Source organism: Phyllostomus hastatus, unplaced genomic scaffold (assembly GCF_019186645.2).
Source record: "Phyllostomus hastatus isolate PE091 unplaced genomic scaffold, TTU_PhHast_1.1 phas_scaffold_1674, whole genome shotgun sequence".
Classification (NCBI taxonomy): domain Eukaryota; kingdom Metazoa; phylum Chordata; class Mammalia; order Chiroptera; family Phyllostomidae; genus Phyllostomus; species Phyllostomus hastatus.
In genome coordinates this window covers 6,103,150-6,127,570 of record NW_025334011.1, presented here as the reverse complement: position 1 = coordinate 6,127,570, position 24,421 = coordinate 6,103,150, and the positions used below count along the sequence as shown (strand labels likewise).

Here is a 24,421-nt window from a genome sequence, read left to right as displayed (position 1 = left end):
CTCTCTCTCTCTCTCTCAAATCAAGGAAAATATACTTGAGTGGAGATTTTAAAAAATTAGTCACCCTTCCAGCACTGATAAGGCACCCAACTATCTTAAGAAGGAAATTAAGGTAAGAAAAACAGGAGGAGGAAAAAAATAGAGATTCTGTAATTTTCCTCAGGCCACAGCTAGCCAGGAATTGCTGACAGGGAGTAAATAATAGAAGTTCAATGGAAGACAGATCACCTGAATGCCGAAGTCTAGGCATGCCTGTACATTCCTGTCCTTTCTCCTCCATGCAATGGTTTATCATACTTGTTTTAAACAAAAATGATTCCAGAGGCCTTATATGTACTCAGCAATGTGAGGAATTCAAATGTATTAGACCTATCCCTGCCTCAATAATCAGTCACGTCCTACAACATACCTTTTTAAAATTGTCTTTATGGCACTGATAGCAATGAATTCAGAGAGCCAGGAACCATCGGATTATCTTAATTGTTTACTTATTTGCTGACACTCTTCTCCCAGTGGGAAAGTTAAGTTCCTTAACCACAGGGCACGTGTCTGTCGGTTCACTGCTGTATCCCTGGTGCTGGTACACTGAAGAGGCTCTGAGAATACTCATTGAACAGTGTGGAGAAGACAGGAATGTCACTTCAAGCAATAAGCCCCATTTCCAAGGCCTTCAGCAACTGAGAGATCATAATTGCTCCAGAATGCCAGCGAACATTTGAACAAAGCTAAGCAGAACAAAATGAGTGAAGAGCAAGTGGTAGGATGTGCTAGGCTCCCAAAGTGAATGTGCAATCTGGCATTGAAATTGGGACTGACCCTCTATTTCAGGGGCAGGGCAGGGGGATGGAACATGAAGAATACCTGCTTAACAACTATCCCAATAAGACAAGAAGGGCTCATGTCTTCTTGAAGATTTCAGAAAAACAGTTTCACAAATGCCTTTGCCAAGAGGTCTGCCTTGGACTTGGCAAGGCCAGGCTAAGCCACAGGCTGGAACATAATGGGGAGACCCATTAGGTTTTTGTGGCTCTGGACCTGCACCCCAGGGGTTAGTGCTTCATTTCCACAAGTGACTAGGCTGTGCTTGTCGAGCACAGTTCCAACAAATAATTAACCTTTAGAAGTTCCTCTGATCAAACCATAGCTTTTAAGTCTCAGCTAGGTCAGCATCCTGTATGTAAATTTTATGGGTTTTCTTATGCATTTTTCCCTCTAAATATACCATAATACTGGCTGAGAAACAAATAATTACAGTTTCTCATCATTTAATCTGAGCATTTAAAGAAAATGGAAGGATTGCAGTTTGTTGTGACGAGTACAGTAAACTGTTCTCTGCGTTATGTCTACTTCTCCATAACATACACAAGTAGATTTTATTTTAGATGAGACACGAATGGCGCGACTCTTCATTTTTTAGTGCAGGCTATTCGGTTCTCATTCCCATAAACTGAAGAATAAAGGAACAAATACGATAATGACAAAAGCTGTCTTTTCACAGACTTATACCATGTGCAAGGCAAAATATATTTACATTTTCAAACATCTCTTCTAACTCCGTAATAATGGTTTGAAATGGATAATATTATCCCTGTCTTAGAGTTGAGGAAATTGAGGCTCAAAGAGATTAAGTGACTTTCTCCAAACCCCACAGCAACAAGTGACCGAGTTCAACTGTCTGATCTTTCACGTTTCAAAAATCTAAGACCACACAGTAATCAGATAGAAAATAAACTGCAGAGGTCTTTGTGTTTTTATTTTTTGTTTGTGTGGCTCTATAAGCAGCAGCTAGCTTTGCCTTGACTGAAGCTCACTCTAGGCAAAGACAGAGTCTTATTTATCTTCCTATCCTCAGGACCTAAAGTAGTGGTCAAAAAAGAACAAATGGAGGAGTGAGAGAAGAGGAACAGGGAAGAGGAGGAGGGGAAAGCAGAAATCCAAGTCTCCGAAAACATATGCAGCCTGACTAGGTACCAGGCTCCATCCTATGAAGGACATGTGTGAATTTACTCCTTTAATCCCTACAACAATACCATGTGGCAGAAGTTATTGTTTCTGCTTTACCCATTAGACAAATGAAGCACAGAATTAAAGAATGTGCTGTTTGCAAGTGACAGAGCCAAGACCGGAATCCAGGCAGGTGGGCTCCAGAGCCAACAGTCTTCAGCACCGTGTTTTGCACTCCCTGCCTCCCATCTTGGGGTCTGCAGAACAAGGGCAGCACCTGCCATGGGGTACATACAGCTCCATCCTTAGGCCTTTGTGAATAGTGGAAGTTTTAAGTAGCCAAAGCAAACACTGATGCACATGTAAAAATGGGTTAAATTCTACTCTTTCTCTACTCTAAGTCTATAGTCTTCTGAGCTACTCATTTTAAACTAATCTCACATGGTGTGTGTTAGTTTGGTTTTTACTTTTCTTCCTATGGGCTCTTATATCTAGGATTTGTTGTGTGTACAATTCAAGGGTCCCATCAGCATGGAACAGGTTGGTTGAAAAGAGGAGAAAGACAAGCAAGCAAGATGGTCCTGAGGACATGGCGAGCTCCGTCTGGATCCAGATTCAGATTTAATACCTGGATTTCTAAGAAGAGGCAATGGAACTATCACTCTGGTAGAAAGAATACAATGCATTCAGGAAAAGTGGTACCCAGCAGCCATGCAAGAAGGGTGCAAGGTTGTGTGGTGTGGTGAGGGGTCAAGGATAGGGCAAGGAGCAGCCACACATGCATCAAACCTGACCAGCAGGCTGGGAATGATTATGAGATAGGCTATTAGCTCCTGAAAATGGGTCACAGCAGGGCAAGGTGGCAGAAAGCAAAGCAGAGGCCCAGTCCTAGGACCAGATGTCCATGGTGTCAAGGAGGGCAGAACAGAGTGGCCAACAGGGTTGTTGGACCAGATCCTAGCTGGTGGCCAAGGAAGCCAAGACATTAAGGCAGAAGCCTGAATGCCAGGCCTAAAATGTGAGATTTGGATACTGAGAGGGTGATTACAACTTGGCCCTACCAGCTGTGGGAAAGAGACCGCTTACATGCGACCTGTCTCTGATTGAAATTGGTGAAAAAAAAAAAACTGGGTGGTGCTGCATGTTAAAGTGATAAAGGATCAAACTCCAAGGTTGGAGGAGGCAGGGGAAGAGAAGCAAGAACTGGTGTGGGGTACAAAATGTGGTCTATATGTACAACATTATTCAGTTGACTCAAGCACAAGAACATAGCAAGAGTATTAATACATGCACACATATGTCCAGGCCTGTATGCATACAGTGTGTGTATGTGTGTGTGTGTGTGTGTGCGCGTGCGCATGCCACAAGGTCAAGGGAAAGGGAACATGATAAGGGTCCCTAGGATGTGGCTCTCTGGCAGGACACCTGTCTTCTTCCCCTCCTCTCTGGTTCACTGGCTTGAACCCTTGGGTGGAAGAGCCCCGTTAATGCACCACTCGGCTCTGCCCCACGTTTTTCACTCTGCCTGCACTTGACACAGCAAGCCCGAATATTGGGTAATTTCTGATCATTAGTTTCCTCAGTACAATGTCCACTGGCTTTTTGTTTTGATGGGCCAATAAAGTGGAAAATCATGCCATTCATAACACAAATGACCCTGCCAAGAGGAATGAATCCAGAAAAAAAATCTGTGGCCACCACAGAATGGCAGGCTTCTTTTTGAAAAGTTTAACACATACTGGAAGAGCACTGGTTGACTGATTGACTTCCAAGGTCAATGGTGAAAAATCACCAAAAATGACACAAGCAGAAATACTGCAAAAAATTCCAATAATGAGAAAGTATTAAGAAAAAACACACATATGTAACACATAGACACAACAGCATGGTGGCAGCCAGAGGTAAAGGGGGTGGAGGCAGACAAAGCAGGGGAAGGTGGGGATGGACAGAGATTTGGCTTGGGCTGATGGGCACACGATGCTGTATACAGATAATGTTTTATTGAGTTGTACACGCGAAACCTGCATGGTTTTACAAATGAATGTCACCCCAAGAAATTCAGTTAAAAAAAACAAACACTATTTGGGTAGTTGTCTCAGCATTGAATGATATATAGAAATTGGTCACAAGTTTAGCTTTAATTTTTAAGACCACACTCTCTGCTTTTCTCTCTTTCTCCTCTTGCTCTCTCCTTTTTTCTCATTTTATGCATAAAAATGCAACCAGGCTGAACTAAAGCAAATTGGTTTAATTCCCTGGAAGGAGTGTGAACAAATTTCCCCAGCAACTCTCTACTAGAGGCATTTGAGTAGGGGTGTGTGAATAGAAAGTGGAAGCAGTCAGCTATGTAAACCAATAATCAAATGAAACATTACCCATTCTAACATGCCCTAAAACAGCATTAACATCACCAATTAAAACACTGGGCATGGGAGATTGGAAAGTTCTCCCCCCAAAAGAAACAGGAAAGAAATAAAAAAGTAAGTATGTCTGAAGGACATATGACAGGGGGTGGAGGCGGCATGGAGTGAGGAATAAAATCTAAAGGAAATTAATTCCCTTTTAAAGGCAAATCTGTCACAGGAGTGCCAGTAGGAGGTCTCTTTGATGGCATAGAAAAAAGGAGTAAAGAATACATTCAATAATTTCATCAAATTGAAGTTTCAGCAGTTTACCTAAATTGCCCAACCATTAGTCACTTACAAAGCTGTTTGTATGTGCCCATTCTCAACCTGTTCTAAAATAACAGGTAAATAGAACATTATAGGTAATAAACATTAAGGGTTCTTTTCTCTTTCATGGCTGAAACTCCTGTTGAAACACTGGTCCTTCACATTCTATAGTGTAACTGTCCCCACAATCCTCACGTCTGCATGCACAAATAGTACCAGCGTTTCCCTTCAAGGTGGTGTCCATAGTCCTGCAGATGGTGCCTCTGACCATGACCAGGAATGGGGGGCCAGCAGCCTCCTCCACGTGGGGCCTTCACATGGTCTTGGAGCTTATTCAGCCTGCACATCTGAGGAATACTGTGCACTTATTCTCTTAATATTTCCCTTCAAATGATTTTCCTGAAAGTCTACCAAGGGCATGAAAGAAAGGAGCATATCAGCTGACCCTCAGGCTGGCCCACCTTCCCATTCTCATCACGAATCTGCCCATCTCCTCCTCAGCTACAGAGCGCAACCACCACAGTACTTGGGGTGATGCACCCTAGATGCTCCCACCAGCCTGCCTGCCTTCCCAGCTTTACCTACCACTGCACACCCACCTTAGCTTCTGGACACATCTGATTCCCAGTCTCCTCTAGAAGATGAACTTACTAGGATTCTTCCTGTCTTTGCTTTCACCATTACACCTTCTCCTATTTCTGCACTTAAAAATTTCTTCATATATTTACTTTTTTTCACTTATACCCACGATTATAATCACTATTGAAAAAGATCAAGTATAAACAACAAATGAAATTATATAAAGACAATTGACACCTCCAGAGTCTGTGACAATATTAGAATGTCAACTAGATCTTAATTTAAAATAAAAGTAGACATATAAAGCTAATAAAATATATAGATAGTAAAGTAAGAGCAAACTTAAATGCCTACTTTTTTGTCCACATTTGTTATTATGATGCCAGTTCCTTATTTCTGTTTCCCCATCTCTCTTTAGAAATAAAGTTTAGAAAATATATAGATGTGCCCTGGCTAGTGTACCTCTTCAGTGGACTGAGCACAGGCCTGCTAACCAAAGGGTCACAAGTTCAGTTTCCTATAAGGGCACATGCCTGGGTTGTGGGCCAGGTCCCCAGTAGGGGACACATGAGAGGCAACCACACAATGATGCTTCTCTCTCTTTCTCCTTCCCTTCTTCTCTCTCTAAAAATAAAAATCTAAATAAAAATTTTAAAAAAGAAAATATATAGATGTATTTCCCCTTTATTTTCATTCAAGCCCTGTGTGTTTGTACTATGAAAACTCTAACTATATAATGACAATCCTGAACCGAAATTATGGGGTTAGATAAATACTGTCCCAGTGCCCCAAGATGTGTGCAGGAGGACTTATAGAAATTGCATCACATATGCACATCGTTAAAGCACTAACAAGGTTATAAAAACAACATGTGCCATCTCCCCCATCAGCTGTTCTTATCCCATCAGGATTCTCATTCAGAATTTCTTCTCTTACTTGAAAAGCTGCTTATAGCGCTTGGTGATCCAAGACGGCTTGGGAGTAGGGAGTGGCTTTCTTTCTCAGTGGCCCAACCCACTGTTGGTCTGGTGAGTGATTACCTGCACAGGAGTGGTGATCTTGGTAGAAGCCATCCCCACAGGTGGACACACACTGCCCGTGCCGCATCAGCAGGGGAGGCCAGCAGGACGAGCACTCGAGCTCGTGGGCACACGTGGAGCACTGAGGCTGGCAGGCTGGCTCCGCAGGAGATGGAGAGAAAGAAAAGGGAAGCTCTGATTAGCTCCGAGTCACCAGCCCAGAGCTGATTCCTATACAGTCAGACTCTGCGGCTCTGGGGTCACAGAGATCAAGAAAAGCAAGAAAATAGCTTAGCCTTCATCTCTGCAGCATATATTTCATGCCAGGCACTGTACAAAGTGCTTTACATATATGAATACATTTCATCTTCACCACAACCCTATGGGGTAGATATTTTTAATCCCAATTTTACAGATGAGGGACAAGCTCACAGAAGTTAAGTAGCGTGCCCAAGGTCACACGAATATTCTAGTTCAAGGGCTTGTGTTCTTTTCTTCTTATCCATTAGCCCCCAGCATCTTTCTCACTCAACCATCTTACAAAAATACCCCTTACCTCTCTCTCTCCACAGCCTATGTTAGAGACGTAAATAACTTTCAAATAGTCTGAAGTTTATGAATCAGGAGAGAAAGGATTCTAAGTGAATAATTGTAAAAATAATAAAAGCAGTTAACCTTCTTTTAGCCCTGGTACCCTAGATACTATTCTAGATACTTTACATGTATTGACACCCTGTGAGGAAGATACCAGTTACCTGACTTTACAGATAAGAATACTGAGGCACAGAGAGGTTAAACACTCACAGCCAGGGTGTGAACCTACACACTCTTAAATTCATAGTGAACCCTATGAGTCCGAAATAGAAAAAAAGTAACTACAATCTGCCCTTAACTATGCCAAATTTTCTCAGGTGAGTTCTCCTTTTCACATGAAGAAGAATTCTAAAGTGTACATGAACCCATTCTGGATCCTGTGGCAGGAACCCGTGACAGACAACCTCTATAACCAGTCACCTGTGTGATGTTGAGAAAGCCAATTTATTCTCCATCCCACATGTTCCACAATTGCAAAATGAGAAATTTCTAGTAAGGTCCATGGCAATTCTAGAGTCCTATCTTGGATTTCCTACGTATTTTAATAAATGACACCAGGCATCCTGATATCACCATCCTGGAAAGTCTTCAGAAGTGAAAAATCCAGCCATGACTGCCTAGCAAGCATCCAGCCTCCCCACCACCTATCTCCCAGCAAGCACAGCAATACCTGTAAAGTATGAGAAGAAAGAGATCTGCAGGTAGAGGTGCCTAATAGCCCATGGATGGCTTTATTACCCATTAATGGTTTTTGGAAGTGGTGTGTTTCCTGCATCCACGACCCCCTCCTTGACAACAGTTGGCTTCAGTCCACTCCAGACTATCTGCCTGGGACATACCTACACAGACAGCACCAGCCTGGTAGAACCCTGGGCCACAGCTGTGCACACACCGTCCATTGCGCAGCAACTTTGTGGGGTCCTGGCAGAGGTCACAGTGGTCTGGGGACTGCGAGCAAGTCAAGCAGTCTGGGTGGCAATGAACTGCAATCAAAGACAAAGAAGAAGAAAACACAATAAAGGCCATATGATTTACCTCTCTTCCATCATTCCACGAAAGAATCTCTGGGGTGTATGAGCTGTACAGAATATGAAGAACAGAAAACTCAGGAACTTAGGTATGAAAAAGAATGTCAAATAGAAACAAAAAAGATTTCAATGCAAGATTTCCAAGAATCTCTCCTTATGTGAAATACTATCACTGTCCCCTGTAGCCTCAAATTGAAGATGCTATAAACATCACCGAACCAGCCCTACTAATACTTGTCCCTACTGGAATGCCTCTTAAGACAGGAATGACTAGCCCCATTGTATATGATTTAAACAGGTTCAATAATTTATGACTTTTCAGATATTCTTAAGCTGCGATGTGTATAAAAGTTAAGACAAAAGCAACAATTTTTTAAATCATTATTTTTTATTTAAAAAATACAGCCGGTTTTCTTTTTCTCCAAAATTTAAAATCTCATTCTCAGTAATTGGGATTATCACTGAATTAATGGTCATTGTCAGCAAAGAACTGCTCTCAGGTTTAGAAGTTGTCAAGGACCTGATTTTCAAGGCATGGTATGCTACAATGTGCTACATATCTGTTTTGGAAAGCCCAGAGAACCAGTCTAGTGAAGGTAATGCAATTAAACCACAGAGTTGCTTTGCTTTTCCCATAATAAACTCTTCCCAGGAACACTGTGATTGGCCCAAATAAGTTGAGTACTACAAGAACACTAACTGCCAATATTAAAAATTGCAACCCATGGGTGAAAACAATTAATCATGAAATGTGAATAGAAGAAAATGCCACTTCTCCAAGAGACTAAGCTCATAGGCAAATTACTGCTCAGCCAGAGAAACTCTAGTGCTTGCCAACAATTTTTAACTGGAACTAATTCAACCCCAGGTGATTTGAAAGCAGAGTTGCAGAACAAGTAGATAAAAATTTTTAGAAGAAATTAATGAGTCATTAAACTTCAAACACCGTTTTGAGAACTCCAAAAGGAACCATCTGTTTAATAGCCCACCTTAAAAAAATGGACATTCATAACAAACCTTCAGCAATTGTTCTTATATCTTTGAAAATGAAACAGTCCTAATGCATGTAATTGTCTTTAGGAGTTTTCAAAAATTATGTTATCTGATTTTGCACAGTAATTTTGTGAGATAGGTAAGGTACATTTGAACAAGAAAATGAAGATTTAGAGAGGGTCAACGACTTGCTAAAAGGTCATATAATCATAATGGGTGGAATTTGGCAAGTACCTGGACAAAGATTAATTAACATCATTTGTTAGAAAAATTAGGAAGGAAGAAACAAACAAACCAACAACCCCAATGGGTGGCTTGAAAAAAGAAAGCAAGAGGTCGGGGGAACAGTGTCTTTCTAAATGTATTGACAGCAACACATCTCAGTAGAAATAAATTAGATGCAGACCCACCTGATGTGCACTCCGGGCAGCACCGTCCCTTCACCACTTGGGCTAGTGTGGCCACTGGACACGGAGGACAAGAGGGCTCATAGCAAGTTACCTGAGAGCGCCGGCACTCACACACCCTGCAGGGGCCGTCCTCCCACTTCTCCCCCTCCTACATGAGACAGGAAAGAATCATCTCTGTTACCGGAGTGCACAGATTCGGAAAGGAGTTTGCTGATGGAGAACCTATCATTTCCATAGGGGACAAAGGGAAGGCTCCTGATCAGTACCACATCAAACCTAATTTTGAAATAGGACAGCAATAGAGATGTCTCAACTTTAAAATGATAGTGTTTCTCCATCCTTGTTTTGGTTCAATTCGTTTATTTAAATGTAGAACCCAGGCAGAAAGATAAGTTGTGAAAGCATAGTGGGACTATCAGAATAAGCAAGAAGCAGAGAACACTTATTTCTCAACCTGTCCTGACACACACACACACACACACACACACACACACACACCACCAGAGGGGTTTACTCAGTACCTAGTGATTAGCAGGTACATTAAATACAATCTTTATAATCACAGTGGGAAGCTGGTTAAAGCCTTAATTTCCTTACGGTTACTACACTACAAGTAACAGTAGGGTCATTGTATTCTTAAAATGAACATTTTCAAAGGTGCCTTTCTAGTGGGCTGTAGGTGTGCCATGGCCTGCCTCACACTAAAATATTCTTTTCAGCCAAGAAATTATGATAATAAACATTAGTACTTTGACAGAGAATCCAATATGAATTATAAAGAGCAATTTGTTTGTTTGTTTGTTTGTTTCTTGCTATCCCACTCGCCCTGGATATAGGAAAGAGACAAATGCTCCTTCTGGAATGTTTTGGGGTGATGAAAAAGGTAAAAACAGGTAAAAATAGAGGAGCATATTTTAAAATAAAGACTTGATAAAATATTTATTAAGCCAACTGATGTTCAAATTCCAAATAACTCGACAATATTTAGCAACAATGAGAAACATTATCTGGAGAAAGCAGAAGTGCTTTCTTCCATTTCAAGGCAGAGCAGATTCTATAACCCAGAATTGTAAGGCTGCTTGAATGAACACACACACTTACATTTTCCCTTAAAAAACGAAACAAAACTGTACAACAGTGTCCTGCAAAAAACATAGAATGAACACTTGGTATTTCCTGGGGACTGAACACTCTCAAGACCCAAAAAGCTCTCTCTTTAACACTTTGTGGTCCATGAAACTGCACTAACAGGTAACTGAGTCTTTCAGGCCAGAAAAAATCAGGAGGAGAAAATCATCACAAGAACAGAAAATACAATGTAGGGGCTTATAGCTGGAAAAGTATTAATTACTAATTGTGAAAAAAAAAAAGCTAAAGAAACGGGGAAAAGTTCAATGATTCAAAGCCTTAGCTATCATTAAGATTCTTAACCCCAGGCCATGGCCATCAAACATGACTGTTAAAAACACTAAGGCAGTATGTTTCCCCAGAACAGTGTATGCAGATCATTGCTTAAAATAATTTTAGAAATATTTATATAAAGTTAAAAATCTATACTTACTGGAATATGTTTAACTGTACTCACATTTGAGGATATCTACAAACAAAGAGAAATGTATTTATTATACCACTAAAACACCATTAGGCTGATCTATCTATTTTTCCATTAGTTTTCCCCAAGTGACATGCAACATCATTGATCAGTTATGAATAGGAATAAAATCTATCTATACTGAAAACAAGAGAAGCATACCAATAGGAGGTGAAGTCAACATGCCCAGAAATGTTTTTATTTTATTTATTTTTATTTTTATATATATTTTAAAGATTTTATTTATTCATTTTTAGAGAGAGGAAAAAGGAGGAAGAAAGAAAGGGAGAGAAACATCAATGTGTGGTTGCCTCTCATGTGCCCCCTACTGTGGCCCTTGCCTGCAACCCAGGCGTGTGCCCTGACTGGGAATTGAACCAGTGACCCATTGCTTCTCCATATGGCACTCAATCCACTGAGCCACACCAGCTAGGTCCCCAGAAATGTTTTTAAATTCTCATTCTCACTTTGTGCTTTAGTACTTGGCTTCACTTCCCCTTGATGTGAAGGACTTCAGTCAAGAGATCTAAGCTTGTAAAGGCAAATTCTTGAAACTTGTATGGTACTAGATATAGCATTATGAGGATTTGTACTTATTTAAAACAATTTGCTTTACTTTAATTCCACTGGGCTTAATTTACCTCCAAAAATAAACAGGAAAATTAATACTATGATTGAGAAAATACAGATTCAACATTTATGGGGAACTTTCAACCTCTTAAATTCTTAAGAAATGAGAATGACTAAACTATGAAATACCAGTATTAATCAAATAATGCTAACAGCATGATAACAAGAATAATATCATTTTAAAAGCTTTTTTATGTGTGCCAGGCACTGTTCTAAAGTTCTTTATCATCTCAATAGACCCATGAGGTAAGTACCATTTTTATCCCTACTTTACAGCTGAGGATTAAGTAACTTGTCCAAGATCACAGTATGTGGCAAAGTAGGAATTTCAACCCAGAGCCTTCACATTAACCCTACACAGTAATGCCTCTGCAAAGAACACTGGCAAGCTAACAGATGCAAGCTACCCAAATCACAAAGAAAAGTGTGTAGGAATCAGTTCACAAATCAAAGTACATACCTAATCTTAATTCTTACAATCCTATTCTGATTGGTCAATGAAGTGGTTGTATTTATGACCAACTGTCATATTTTTAAGAACACAGTGAATTTATTAAACATTATGTGGAAAATATGGGCTATATAAATAGAGTTAACTTGAAGAGATCAAGGGAAATATTTTTTCCTTTGGATATATAATAAAAAAGTACAGATATAGGGAGAAATAAAACCTTAGCAAATAGTTTCACAACACATCCATCCCATGAAAATTCTTTCACTCCTCTCTGCAAAATAAATCTAGAGCCTGATCGTTTTTCACCACTTTCTCCCTAGATCAAGCCACCATCACTCTTTCTCTGGGTGGGGGCAAAATCTTGAAACTGGACCACCTGTTTCCAGTCTCAACCCCTCTGTCTCTTGCCCAAGCAGCAGCCAAAATGACCCTTTCACAAGTTTGCCAGATCACAGCATTTGAGGACAGATGCTCAGAAGTTCCCAGCAGCTGCCCCCTGCATCAGGGTAAAGCACATCTTTATCACTGTGTCCAGGCTTCTGCTGAACCCCATCTCCAACTCCTTTCCTCTCAGTCATTTGGTGTCAGCCATACCCACTTTTTTGCTGTTTCTTGAACACTCCAAGCAAACTTTTTCTTCAGGCTTTTTTCACTTGCTGAAAAAATTGGCTGAAATTTCTCTGCATGAGAGGACCTTCCCGATCACTTTATGTAAAAGAGCATCTCCATCCACCCCAGGTCCCCTCTAGCCCCATTAAGCTGCTTTATTGTCTAGACAGTATTCTGTCTTCTGTGTCCCCACATTAAAGCATGAATTCCACGAGAGTATGCACTCTGCTGGTTGTGTCCGCGTTTGTATCCCCAATGCTTGTCACATAGTAGGTCCACAATCACATTCGTTGAATATATGAATAGGTGAAAGGAATGAGAAGCTAATACCCCTTGTTAAATTGATTTTGAATTATTCTTAATAGGCTTCAACTATTAGCCCAATACTCACAAATTCTGCATTTTCTTCATAAACACAATAGCCATTCCTTGAAATGCATTCAGGACAGCATTTTCCATCTAAGTGAATTAATTCTTCACCCTGTAGATACAAAGGTTGCAGAGAGACATATCAAATTAGCATCCCAGGTAGCAGTACTAAATTTCAAAGCAGCTGGATTCTCTGACTGGAATAGAAAACTCTGAGCACTCTCCTTTACCACGGCCCCCAACTTACTCCATCTCCCCCTGCGCTGTCTTCCTATGGAAAGTCTAGTCAATACAGTCACCAGGCACCCCCAAATGCTTTTTCCTTCCAGTTCTGGCAAGACTTGTACACAGGTCCCTCCATAATTTCCCACCATGACCTCCAGGAGCTCACATGAATAACAAGAATGGTCAAGGTTAATGTTACAGTCTTAGTAAGTTATGAGTTTCAGGAAAAGATCAGGCCCTCTTATATATACAAAGTTAGAGCTTGTGATTTGGTTTCATTTACAGTGCTCAAATCAAACCAACACTTTCCCTTGAATACAAAATCAGTCACATCCCTTTACACACGGGGATGGGGTCTCAGGCCTAAGTTAAACAGTAGAACACTACGGCTGTTCTGTATCCTAAAACTGTTATCTAACAAGCACTATGTAAAAAATTACTAGAGGAAAGAAATGCCATACTGGTTTAATTTCAAAGCTTTATCGATGTACCTTCCCCCAATGTCAACAATTTCAAAATTTTTATTTTTCATCACAAAATAATAAATGCTTGCTATAAAATTAAATAATTGTGAATTTTGTAACTTAGTATAATTTCATTGCAGTTCTAATTCCCATTATCTGTTTATAATTTTTTGTCTACACATATTAACATCTAATATCTACGAGCTAAAGAGTATTCTTTAAAGCACTTCCCACTATGTAAGTATATCTATTTTCTAAAGAATAGTGAGTGATGTATCTTTAGGTGAAGACATTACTTTGGAACCTACATTACATTTAAAGTGCAGAGACAATGTTAAATAAAAATTGAATCATGGAAAATAGCATAAACAGAATAATCACAATGATATTTTATGTTTAAAATGCTGTGCATGAAAGAAAAAATATAAAAAATAGCATTGATTGCTTTGAATTGTAGCATTATGAATGGATTTTAAAGTCTCTACACCTTTTCTTGTCTTCGATTTCCTAAAATGAAAATGTATTATTTTAATGAAGGAAAATATAAACAGTTAAAAGAAACACAAAAATACATGAATGATTATAACTTTCTGTAGTGTCTAAAAGTGTTATTTCAAAACAAAAGGAGTTCTACAGATTGCTTTCCATCAACATCTAATGCCAATCAGAGGCCAGTGGAGAGCACGGGGTGCTATAGAAAGCAGAAGTATTTACATATAAATTGTTTTGCAGAATCGTGACAAATGAGCTAGCAGTGAAGGCATAACCCAGAAACACAGTGAAATTTGCTATCAAAGCATATGGGGGTTTACAGGCATGTAATCCAGGTTGCTTAAAACAGTATTTGAAACGAGACGGAGTATGTGTGCTTCTTCTAAAGACAAAGTGCATAAGATTCTGGAGTGCCTGCTACAATACATGGAAACAAAACTGAAAATGGAGCCTGCGTCACCACCCCAATTAAGAAAAGAAAGTAGCTGTTCTGAATTTTCAATGTGTCTGTAAGTAACAGCAAGCCCTGCTTCTGGGGAGCAAAGATTCCGTTTGGGTAAGGTGGGAGGTTCTGAATAGATTTGTTATTTATGGAAGAAGCCTGGACGCTCCAAACTGTGTCAGTGCACTGCGGCGGGGAGCTTGCTCCCATTAGCTTTTGACTTTGGCTTTGAGAAAAATGGCTTTGTGAAACAAAACTAATTTTTCTCTTTTTGAGAAGATTCTGCTGCAGAGGCCAGATGAAGTCTGCTAACCCCTCCCCACTGAATCACACCTACATCCATCCACCAGACAAAAGTCTGTGAGTCCACAAACATGCCCACTGGAAAAGGAAACTGCCTGGATAAGGTACAGGCACCTCACATCTGGGCATGTACCCTTTCTGCACATTTGCCACAAGCTCCTGTCAATGCCCCCACAATTGTATGCCTCATATGGAGTGTGGGGAAATAGTAGGTTTATAGATGTTCATATAAAAATACAATAAGTAGTAAATAATAATACAAGAATAAACTCCCTTTTGGGTACTCACAACTGTAAATCTACTTTTGCCTCATCTTGTATAAATGCTAGGTCTTTAAAAAAAAAGGTAATTTGACTTCTTCATCTGAATTTATCTTCAAAGGTAACATAAAATATAGAAAATGAAAATCATCACAGTGTGCTTTCTACTATTGATTTATATATGTTCTAATGTCTAGGGATTTTGATTGATACATCAAAGACAAGGGTCATACCATTTTCTCCTTTTTAAAGAAATATTGTCTGCTGATTTCAGTGCCACCCAGAACAATGCTGTTGATAACCAGTGTGATGATTATTACAATTGTGAAGCTGCACAATTTGCCTCCTCATCTAGGTGTTTACTTTTATGCACTTTCACGGCCATGTAAACACCTAGATTTAATCCACCCTTGGTATCCAAAATTAGAAATCTAATGACCTTGATATTTTAGGAAAATATCAAGGAAGTGGGGTAGAACTGAACAGAACACCAGTAGCATATTTTTACTGCTGCCTTTGGCAGGCATAGTCATTTTCTTCGGGTGCTCAAACGCATTTAATCCATACTTGCGTAACTGTTGGTGCCACCACACATTATAATTTCTGTTTACATATCTAACTTCCCCAAAAGTTGGGAACCCATAGATCAGAATGTGTATTATTCCTCTTTGTATCTCCAAGTAAACACAAGTTGAAAAATTAAGCTCAGGATTTTCCAAGGTCATCGACCAAGGTCGTTATGTACAGAAGTATGTCATGGAAATAAGACTAAGGGATATTCTTTGTAAGATTCAAGTTTGGTTAAAACTTCACTTCTGATAGTGTTTCCAGTTTAGAACCCAGCTCCTTAAACAAAATTTAGGAAAATGGGCAGTAATCCAGAAGAAAGCAATTTAGTTGATTAAAGATCTGAAGAAATAAGCTAAAGGCATTACAACTCCTTAACTCATAAAAAAGATGAGGTGAGGGTGGGAGATGGAACTAGAAGGAGATAAGGTAGTGCTCCATATGGGGTGGCTTGAGGAATACCAAGGCTTTCTCCAATTATGTCAGAGTTGCTCCCCATTTTCCCTAAGAGCAGAGAAGACCTGGCTTATGCTGCCACAGCTAGGTGTCACGGAGCACAGGAAAGCACTTGGAAATTCACTGACACTGAGGGCTGTGGGTTAAATGATTTTCTTTGAGTGAGACTCTTCATTCACCCTGACAAAATAGGTGGCTGAAGGACCCACCCTACCAGGATCATCTCTTCCATGTTTTCCATAAACACAAAAATCTGAGACAAATTAAAACACTGGAAAATAACCCAGCATCCTCTGGGCAGACGGCCGAGGCCAGGAAGCCCAGCCTTAGCCTGAGAGAGAAGGAGAGAGAAAAGGGCCCTGATTAGGGTTTTTCTCATCTTCATCCAACCATTCTGACTCCCCTGATATACACAAAGACAAGAAATGAAAAGGCGAGTGGGGAGAAATAAATCTGCAAGAAGTAAGACCCTTTTTACTTAAACATGTCTCAGCTTTGCCAGGACTTAGAAGTAGGAGGGAAAATGAAAAATAACGTTGTCACTGACAGCCTTGTTTGAAAGGTTGTTCCTCCTTAGGCTCAGTGTCAAGAGGAGCTGCGATGTGGGGAAGAACTAGAAAGAAAAATGGCTTCACAGACACGCAGTGCCTCAGATCTCCCGAGTTTCCTCAGCTACTCAAGTTCACAACCCTGAGGGAAACTGGTGGGGCGGATGGGAGTTTGGTTGGGGGGGCAGAGAGAAAAAGACAATTTTAAAAGCAGTGGGTAACAATTGAGTTCAAAAAGGAAAAAAATAAAAGCAATAACCCTACAGTATACTATAGTCCAAACAGAGGCCACATTGTGAGACACTTCTAGAAATTCAGCAGACAACAGAAGTCAAGAGGTGAACAGAGCTAATTACTTATAAAGGTCCCCCTAATTTAAAACAAAACAAAACAAAAAACACATTTTATTCTCTTTCCTAATCCACAGGAGCAGCCCCTGGGGGCTGGCTCTGCTTTCTGCCCAAATGGTGCCAGTGGCCTGCAACAGAAGGCGGGCCACTGGTGCACCTGCGGGCCTCTGTTTCACAACCGCAGCCAGCTGGGCCTGCCACCAGCGATGAGGCCCAGCTGCACTGACTGATAGGCTAGTGTCCTACATCGTGTCCTTCCCTTTCATGTGCCTATCTCAGGGCTTCCAATCTGACCAGATGCACTGGGAGCTAAAAGCTATGGGGACTGTTCCAAGCTAGTCTGAACAAATAGTGACATTTAAATTCCACCACAGAATCTTTGTACTAGAAGGCTTCTTGAAATGTGAGCCGTCAACCTGGCAGTCCCCTCTGCTGCCAAGAGGTAAGGAACAGGTAAGGGACCACCTATCCCATTGGAGAGTGCTGTTACAGCCCAAGTGGAAATGCCTTTGCTTCTTACCTGGGCACACTCCACTTTGGCACACTCTCCAGTGTGGCAGGTCACTTGGCCATGGTCACATATGCAGAACTCACAGGCCAAGCCTTTCCACATTTCATCCTGGTACCGCACAATCCCATTGTGTGAGCAGCTTCCGACGGGAGATACACATTGCTCACAGCATTCCCCATGATGCTGAGCCTTTCTCTGACCCTGAGGAAACAAGAAAGAATGGCGGGTGAAGGGCAATGCTCAGGAGAGCGTGCAAACATCTGAGTTAGTGGGGCAGAAGGACATAAAACACCACTGTACTCTGCTGCTTTCCCCCGCCTAACCCAGTTGAAGCACATCCCCTTCCACCTCATCCTCCTTTCAGGGAAGCAGGTCTTTCATATCTTTATCTAATATACTAAACATTATAAAACTTTGATTCCCTCGAAGGACACACTGGACTAAGAAATGCATTTCTTAAGTGACCCAGAATAAAACTTTGAAAATCCAGCTATGTACTCCGAGTACCTTTTCACATCTTAGTGGAGGGCAGGCTTCCCTGTGGCACCGGACCTCACCCCGGTCACATATACATGTGGTACAGGCATTTTCTTTCCACTGAGCACCATGCTGAGTAAAGAAGGTTGAAAGGAAAGTGGATAATTAAATGCCACATATATTAAATACAAACACAGGCATTAAGACACAATTTCTTACTACAAGGTTTAAATTATATTTTATTGACTACGCTATTACAGTTGTCCTGATTTTCCCCTTTGCTCCACTCCACCCAGCACCCCTCAACTCCCTCAGGCAATCCCCTCACCATTGTTCATGTCCATGGGTTATGTGTACAAGTTATTTGGCTACTCCATTTCCTATACTGTGCTTTGCATCCCCATGGCCATTCTGCAACTACCTATCTGTATTTCTTAATACCCTCACCTCTTCACCCATTTTACCCCCATGCATTCTGGCAACCATCAAAATACTCACCATACTGATGATTCCATTTCTATTATTCTTGTTTGCTTAGTTTAGTTTTTAGACTTAATTGTTGACAGATATGTATTTATTGCCATTTTATTGTTCACAGTTTTGATCTTCTTTTTATTACATAAGTCCCTTTAACATTTCATATAATAATGGTTTGGTGATGATGAACCCCTTTAGTTTTTTCTTGTCTGGGAAGCTCTTTATCTGCCTTTTGATTTTAAATGATAATTTTGCTGGGTAGGAAAATCTTGGCTGTAGGCTCCTGCTTTTCATGACTTTGAATATTTCTTGCCAATCCCTTCTAGCCTGCAAAGTTTCCTTTGAGAAATCAGCTGATAGTCTTATGGGAACACCCCTGTAGGTGACTAACTGCTTTTCTCTTGCTGCCTTTAAGATTCTCTTTTCCTCTTTCATCTTTGGCATTTTAATTATGATGTGTCTTGGAGTGGGACTCTGCATTCATCTTGTTTGATTCTCTCTGTGCTTCCTGGACTAGCATGTCTATTTCCTTCCCCAAATAAGGGAAGTTTTCTTTCATTATTTTTTCAAATAGATTTACAATTTCTTGCTCTTTCTCTTCTTTTGGAACCCCTTTGATGCACCCCTTTGATGTGAATGTCAGACCTCTTAAAGTTGTTCAAGAGGCTGTTTACATTACCCTCATTTTTTTTGGATTTTTTTTCTTATCATCCTGATTGTTTTTTGCCTCCTTATGTTCCAAATCATTGATCTGACTTTCAGCTTTATTCACTCTACTGTTGTTTCCCTGTCAATTGTTCTTTATTTTAATTAGTGTATCCTTCATTTCTGACTGGATCTTTTTTATGCTGTCGAGGTCCTCATTAAGTTCTTTGAGCATCCTTATAACAAGTGTTTTGGGTTCTGCATTTGATAGATTACTTATTTCCATTTTGTTTAATTCTTTTTTCCTGGAGATTTGATCTGTTCTTTCATTTGGGCAATGTTTCTTTGTCTCCTCATTTTGGCAGCCTCCCTCTGTTTGTTTCTATGTATTGGGTAGAGCTGCTATGACTCCCTGTCTTGGTAATGTGGCCTAATGTAGTAGGTGTCCTGTAGGATCCACTAGCACAGCCTCTCCTGTCACTCAAGCTGGGTACTCAAGGTGCGCCCTTCTGTGGGCTGAGTACATCTCCTTATAGTTGAGCTTTGGTTGCTGTTGGCAGATCAATGGGAGGGATTTACCCAGGCCAGTCAGCTGCAAGGACTAGCTGTGACCACTGACTACCAACCTCTGCCCTCTGTGGATGATCAGCTGTGTGGGGGCAGGGTGGTGGTGCTCCAACATGGTCTGTAGTTGTCCACTGGCTGTGCAGGCTCTGGGGTTTTCTGGGTGGTGGAGGCCAAGGTCAGCCCCCACCTGTTTTTCCTGGGGCCACCCTTCCTGGTCTATAAAGCAATCTGATATGTCTGCTACTTGTGCTGGGCTTGAAGATTCACAGGAGAAGCCAAGCTGTGAATCTAAGGTGGTTGCCGCTAGTACTGAGCCCAGAACCCTTTAACAAGAGGGCTCACTCAGGGGTTGGGGGCTCACTGTGGCTGGCTGTTGCTTGTTTGAGAGGATTTAGGAAGTTGTGAAGCATAAACCAAAACCAATAATTTGTCTGGAAAAGCAGCTTGTGTTGTCCCATAATTTTGGTAGGATGGTGTCTCAGGGAACCCCCCGGGTGAGGCAAACAGTATTAGCCAGGTTGATGGAGTCTCAGACATGGCACCAGCCCGCCAGCTCTGTCAGTGGAGGGTTCAGAAAAGGATCAATAGGCTGTACCCGCCTTTCTGTCTGGGAAAAAGTTGTCCCTTAGCTCTCACTTTGAGGACAGACACTTCAGTTTCTCCATGTATGCCACTGGTACCTTTCAAGCTGCTACCCTGGTGCTGGAGCTCAGAAGGAGTGAGTCTGATTACTCACTCTGTGTGTGGGTTCTTTAAGAACTGGTTGGGACTCCAGAAGTTTCTTCCATCAACTCAATCTCTGCTGGTTTTCTCAGCCAGAAGTTATGGGGACTCATCTTCCTGGCACTGGAACCCTGGGCCTGGTGTTGGGTCTGGGATTCCTCACTCCTGAGATATCCCTCCTGAATTTTTATCCATCACACGTGGATGTGGGCCCAGCCTATTCTGTGTCTCTGTCCCTCCTACCAGTCTGGATGGATGTGGTTTCTTTAGTTCTGTAGTTGTCAGACTTCCATTCAGCTGTATCTCAGATGATTCTGAGTGATGGTTGTATATTTTAGTTGTAATTTTGATGAAGTTGTGTGAGGAGGTGAGCTGTGTTTACCTATGCCACCATCTTGACCCTTTATTATAATTTTTAATTGAGCCACACTGAATGTGCTCTTGAGAAATGGTATCATTTAGGCAGCAACAGCTTCTAAGAACAAAGTAAATAAATGTCCAAGGAAACTCTGGGTTCATTTTCATTACATTGTCATCATGCAACAGATGTATTGAGGGCCTGCCCTATGCCAGACACCCAGAAGATGAATAGGAAGGTCTTGTTTGCTGGCTAATCAATGGTCATTCTGTAGTTCTTCTTTGTCAGGCAACCCAACTCTCTCTGCCACATATTTATTTTCCCAGCTTCCCCTGTGGCTAGGGCATGGCATTGTCCCAGTCCTAACTGAGGGGACTGAGGAGAAGTTTGCTAGAGGCAGAGGTCAAGGAAGACTCTTCTCCACATGAAAGAAAATACCACTCCTTTCTTCCACCAGCCTTTAGCAATGGTTGTGTGAGGATAAGCTGCCTGGAACTGAGGAATACATCTTGCGGGCTGGAGGAGACAGGATGGAAGGCAAAGGCCACATGCAGAGGGTGGCAGGGTGAAAAGACAGAAAGACCTTAAGTCCTTGATGATATCATTGAGACTGAATTGATCAATCTTGCAGCTGCCTTACCTCTGGACTTCTTAAATGAGATAATAAATGTTTTCTTTTTAGGCTACTTTCAGAGGAGCGTTTCTGTCACCTGCAGCCCAAAATACTGTAACAGACACAGAGGCTAGCTCTTCTGCAAGAAGTTAGTCTAGCACATACGTGGTGACTGTATTAGACTATACAAAACCTTTTACCAATTAGTTATTTTCATTCAGATTTCATGCAATCCATCTATAATTTGTGACACAATCCCCTAATACTCAGTTCCAGGTTCTCTGAGACATGAGCTCCTTTGCATTTAGTCTTCCTTAGATTGGTTGATAAGCAAGAGAAGTAGTTGGATTTATTTTTAACGTGTTCTTTGGCTTTGAATAATGTAACCCTCTTTTGGCTCACTGGGCACTCCTAAAACAGAATATTTATTGACTCATTCACTTTGCTGAGCTCATTTTTATTTGTTGCCTACTACCAATGAGGTAGTTATCCAGGCTGCCTCAGTAGTACTTTGAAGTTTGCAGGATCCACTACCACCAGCTCCTCACCCCCGACCCTCTCTCACTTACCATCCCCATGCCCACCCCAGTGTAAGCCAAGCAACCTTGTCTCTGGATATCAGTACATAAAAGCCAACCAAAGCAGACAGACATTCCCAGAGCCTCCAATCTAAGTGTAAATTGAGAGTAACCAGTGATAGTCCTTTTTTTCCTTCAAGATGTATGAACAGTAAGTTCACCAATGTTCATGAACTAGGGGCTGTTTGCCAGCACATTCCTATGTATTTCTAATCTCCTCCAGCTTAATTTTTTCGTAAAGGCTTTCCACATAGAGAAAAAAAAGCAGGTTAGGTACTGAGGTGCTAATCCTGGCAGAGTCCGACATGAGGGCAGAAGGTACAGTAGTTGGAAGAGCGGAGGGCAGACATGGGAAAAGGAATGTGAAATCACCCATGTGGGGTGCATCAAAGGTTACCTCATGTACTTGGCCAGCAGCAGAGCAGGAGCGGGAAGAGCACTGTGGGCAGCATTTTCCCGGAACTCGAACTACAGTTTCATCCTTCACACCCAAAAAAGGAACAATCCAGCAAAGAAAACATTAATAAAATCCACAAAAGTAGAAAAATGTTATTCATAGCCAACCAAATGGTGTGCATCAAGCATCCATAAACAGCAACTTCCTCACATTTAGTGTCTATGAGTAACCTGGTGGTTTCATAAATTAGCACTGTCAAGGTCAGTGTGACTATTAAGAGGCCTGCACATTCATTAAGTTTCATTGTCCTCAAAGAACAAATAAAAGCACAAATAATAACCATAACCATAATGGTGTTTAGTGTTTGGCAGGTACTGTTTAAGTGTTTTACAAGGACCCTATGAAGTAGATGCTCTTATCACCACTTTACAGACAAGAAAGGTAAAGACCAGAGAGGTTGTATGATTCACACAAGGTCACACAGCTGACCCAGTAATAATAAATGGACAATAGTGGAAACTAAAAGCACTAACCATACCAGCACCTAAGAATATTTAAACTCCTGCTGAGTTACCTCTAAATTCAAACAGAAGGTATCCCTCATATACTACTTCATTTTTTTTTTCATTCTTATGTGAATTCATATATTTACACATATGCATTAGGGAGGTCCTTAACATGAAAAGAAATTAATCACTTCTCTAGATATCTGAGAATAAGCCAGTGAGTATTCATCTCTAATGGCCCTACCTCAAGCCCAGACTATCAGACCATTTGTCTCTGCTTCCCTAAGAAGAACTTTCATAGCAACAATTTCCTCTTTAATATCAAAAAGTCAGCTTCTCATTTTAACTTATCACTATATCCTTCTAGAAGGGCAACAAGATAAACAAATTAAGGCTAGGGGAGGGAGGGTTAGAAGAAACCAAGTTTCAGTGACTGAGAAGTGGTAGATCTTATACACAGAATACCTCCAAAATAGTTCTTTCTTCTCTTATTAGAAGCAGAAAATGAGATTTTCTTATCATGGTTGCTCTGCAAGGCCATTCTGCAGAGGAATTCATTCTGCAAGGAAATGGCCATTGTACTTGGGGGTGTGTCAAGTAACCTTAATTTTTTTTGGAAAGTTCCAGTCGTAGTTTGGTAGTTCCTTAACCCCAATTACGTATGATGAGTTAGATTAATGTGTTACTTTCTGAAAGGATTTATTTGAAACACCTGAACCACTATAATCAAACTAACAACTGTTTCTAAGCTTTAGATTATTTTATTTCTTTTGATTCTATATGCAAAATATTGACCATTGATGTTTAATAGGACATGTGAAAATTGGGCATGGATTGGAATTACTGAGCAGTTCTTGATCTCAGAACTCTTTAGTTTAATGAAATTTCAGTGAGGAATAAATTAAAAGTTTAAATATCACACTCTTCAGTGCCTTTATTGAAATAAACAAATGAACTTGTACAATGTTAATTAAACAGGGGACAAATGTCATGATCACAAATCTTTTAAAGAATTTTATTTTTAGAGAGAAGGGAAGGAGGGAGAAAAAGAGAGAAACATCAATTGGTTGCTTCTCACATGCACCCCAACCCAGGACCAAACCCAACACAGGCACATGCCCTGACTAGAACTTCCTCTTGGTGTGATGACACCCAACCAACTGAGCCATACCAGTCAGGACATGGTCACAAATCTGGAGAAGAACTAAGTTACTATCAATCTACCATTAGTAACCTGGACTAAACCCAAGTGCAGTGATAGAGTCAACAAGAAAGTATGGGGAGGGAGGAATTGCTGATGTGGAGGTTGGTACAAGGAAAATCAAGCTTTCCAATTCTTATTGGCAATGCCTAATTATATAATTTGTTGACAGAGCAGAAACTTTCTCCACCAATACAGACCAACAAGGACACGAAGGAAAAGCATTTAAAGAGAAAATATTCCAGGGTATGAGAGAACTATATGATTTGGAGGTAAGATCCCATCTGGGTTGATGCTTTATAAGCTAGACTGGAGAGGCAACTAAGAAAGTGAGTAGCCAGATGGGTCAGAGAAATAGGAACGGCTTTT

The 24,421-nt window shown here is 40.8% G+C and overlaps 1 protein-coding gene across 5 annotated transcripts in view; it reads right to left on the bottom strand.

Annotated features, from left to right (window-relative positions):
• The window catches only part of FRAS1 (Fraser extracellular matrix complex subunit 1), a 428,720-nt gene that overhangs the window by 222,704 nt on the left and 181,595 nt on the right, over positions 1 to 24,421 (bottom strand). For all 5 annotated transcript variants that reach the window (XM_045857864.1, XM_045857867.1, XM_045857865.1 and 2 more), the window contains exons 7-14: positions 22,346 to 22,429; positions 18,018 to 18,119; positions 17,520 to 17,711; positions 12,915 to 13,004; positions 10,801 to 10,836; positions 9,240 to 9,387; positions 7,648 to 7,791; positions 6,236 to 6,370 (exon numbers count right to left, since the gene is read on the bottom strand). In XM_045857864.1, coding sequence (XP_045713820.1) covers positions 6,236 to 6,370; positions 7,648 to 7,791; positions 9,240 to 9,387; positions 10,801 to 10,836; positions 12,915 to 13,004; positions 17,520 to 17,711; positions 18,018 to 18,119; positions 22,346 to 22,429 — 931 coding nt within the window. The remainder of the gene's footprint in view (positions 1 to 6,235; positions 6,371 to 7,647; positions 7,792 to 9,239; positions 9,388 to 10,800; positions 10,837 to 12,914; positions 13,005 to 17,519; positions 17,712 to 18,017; positions 18,120 to 22,345; positions 22,430 to 24,421) is intronic.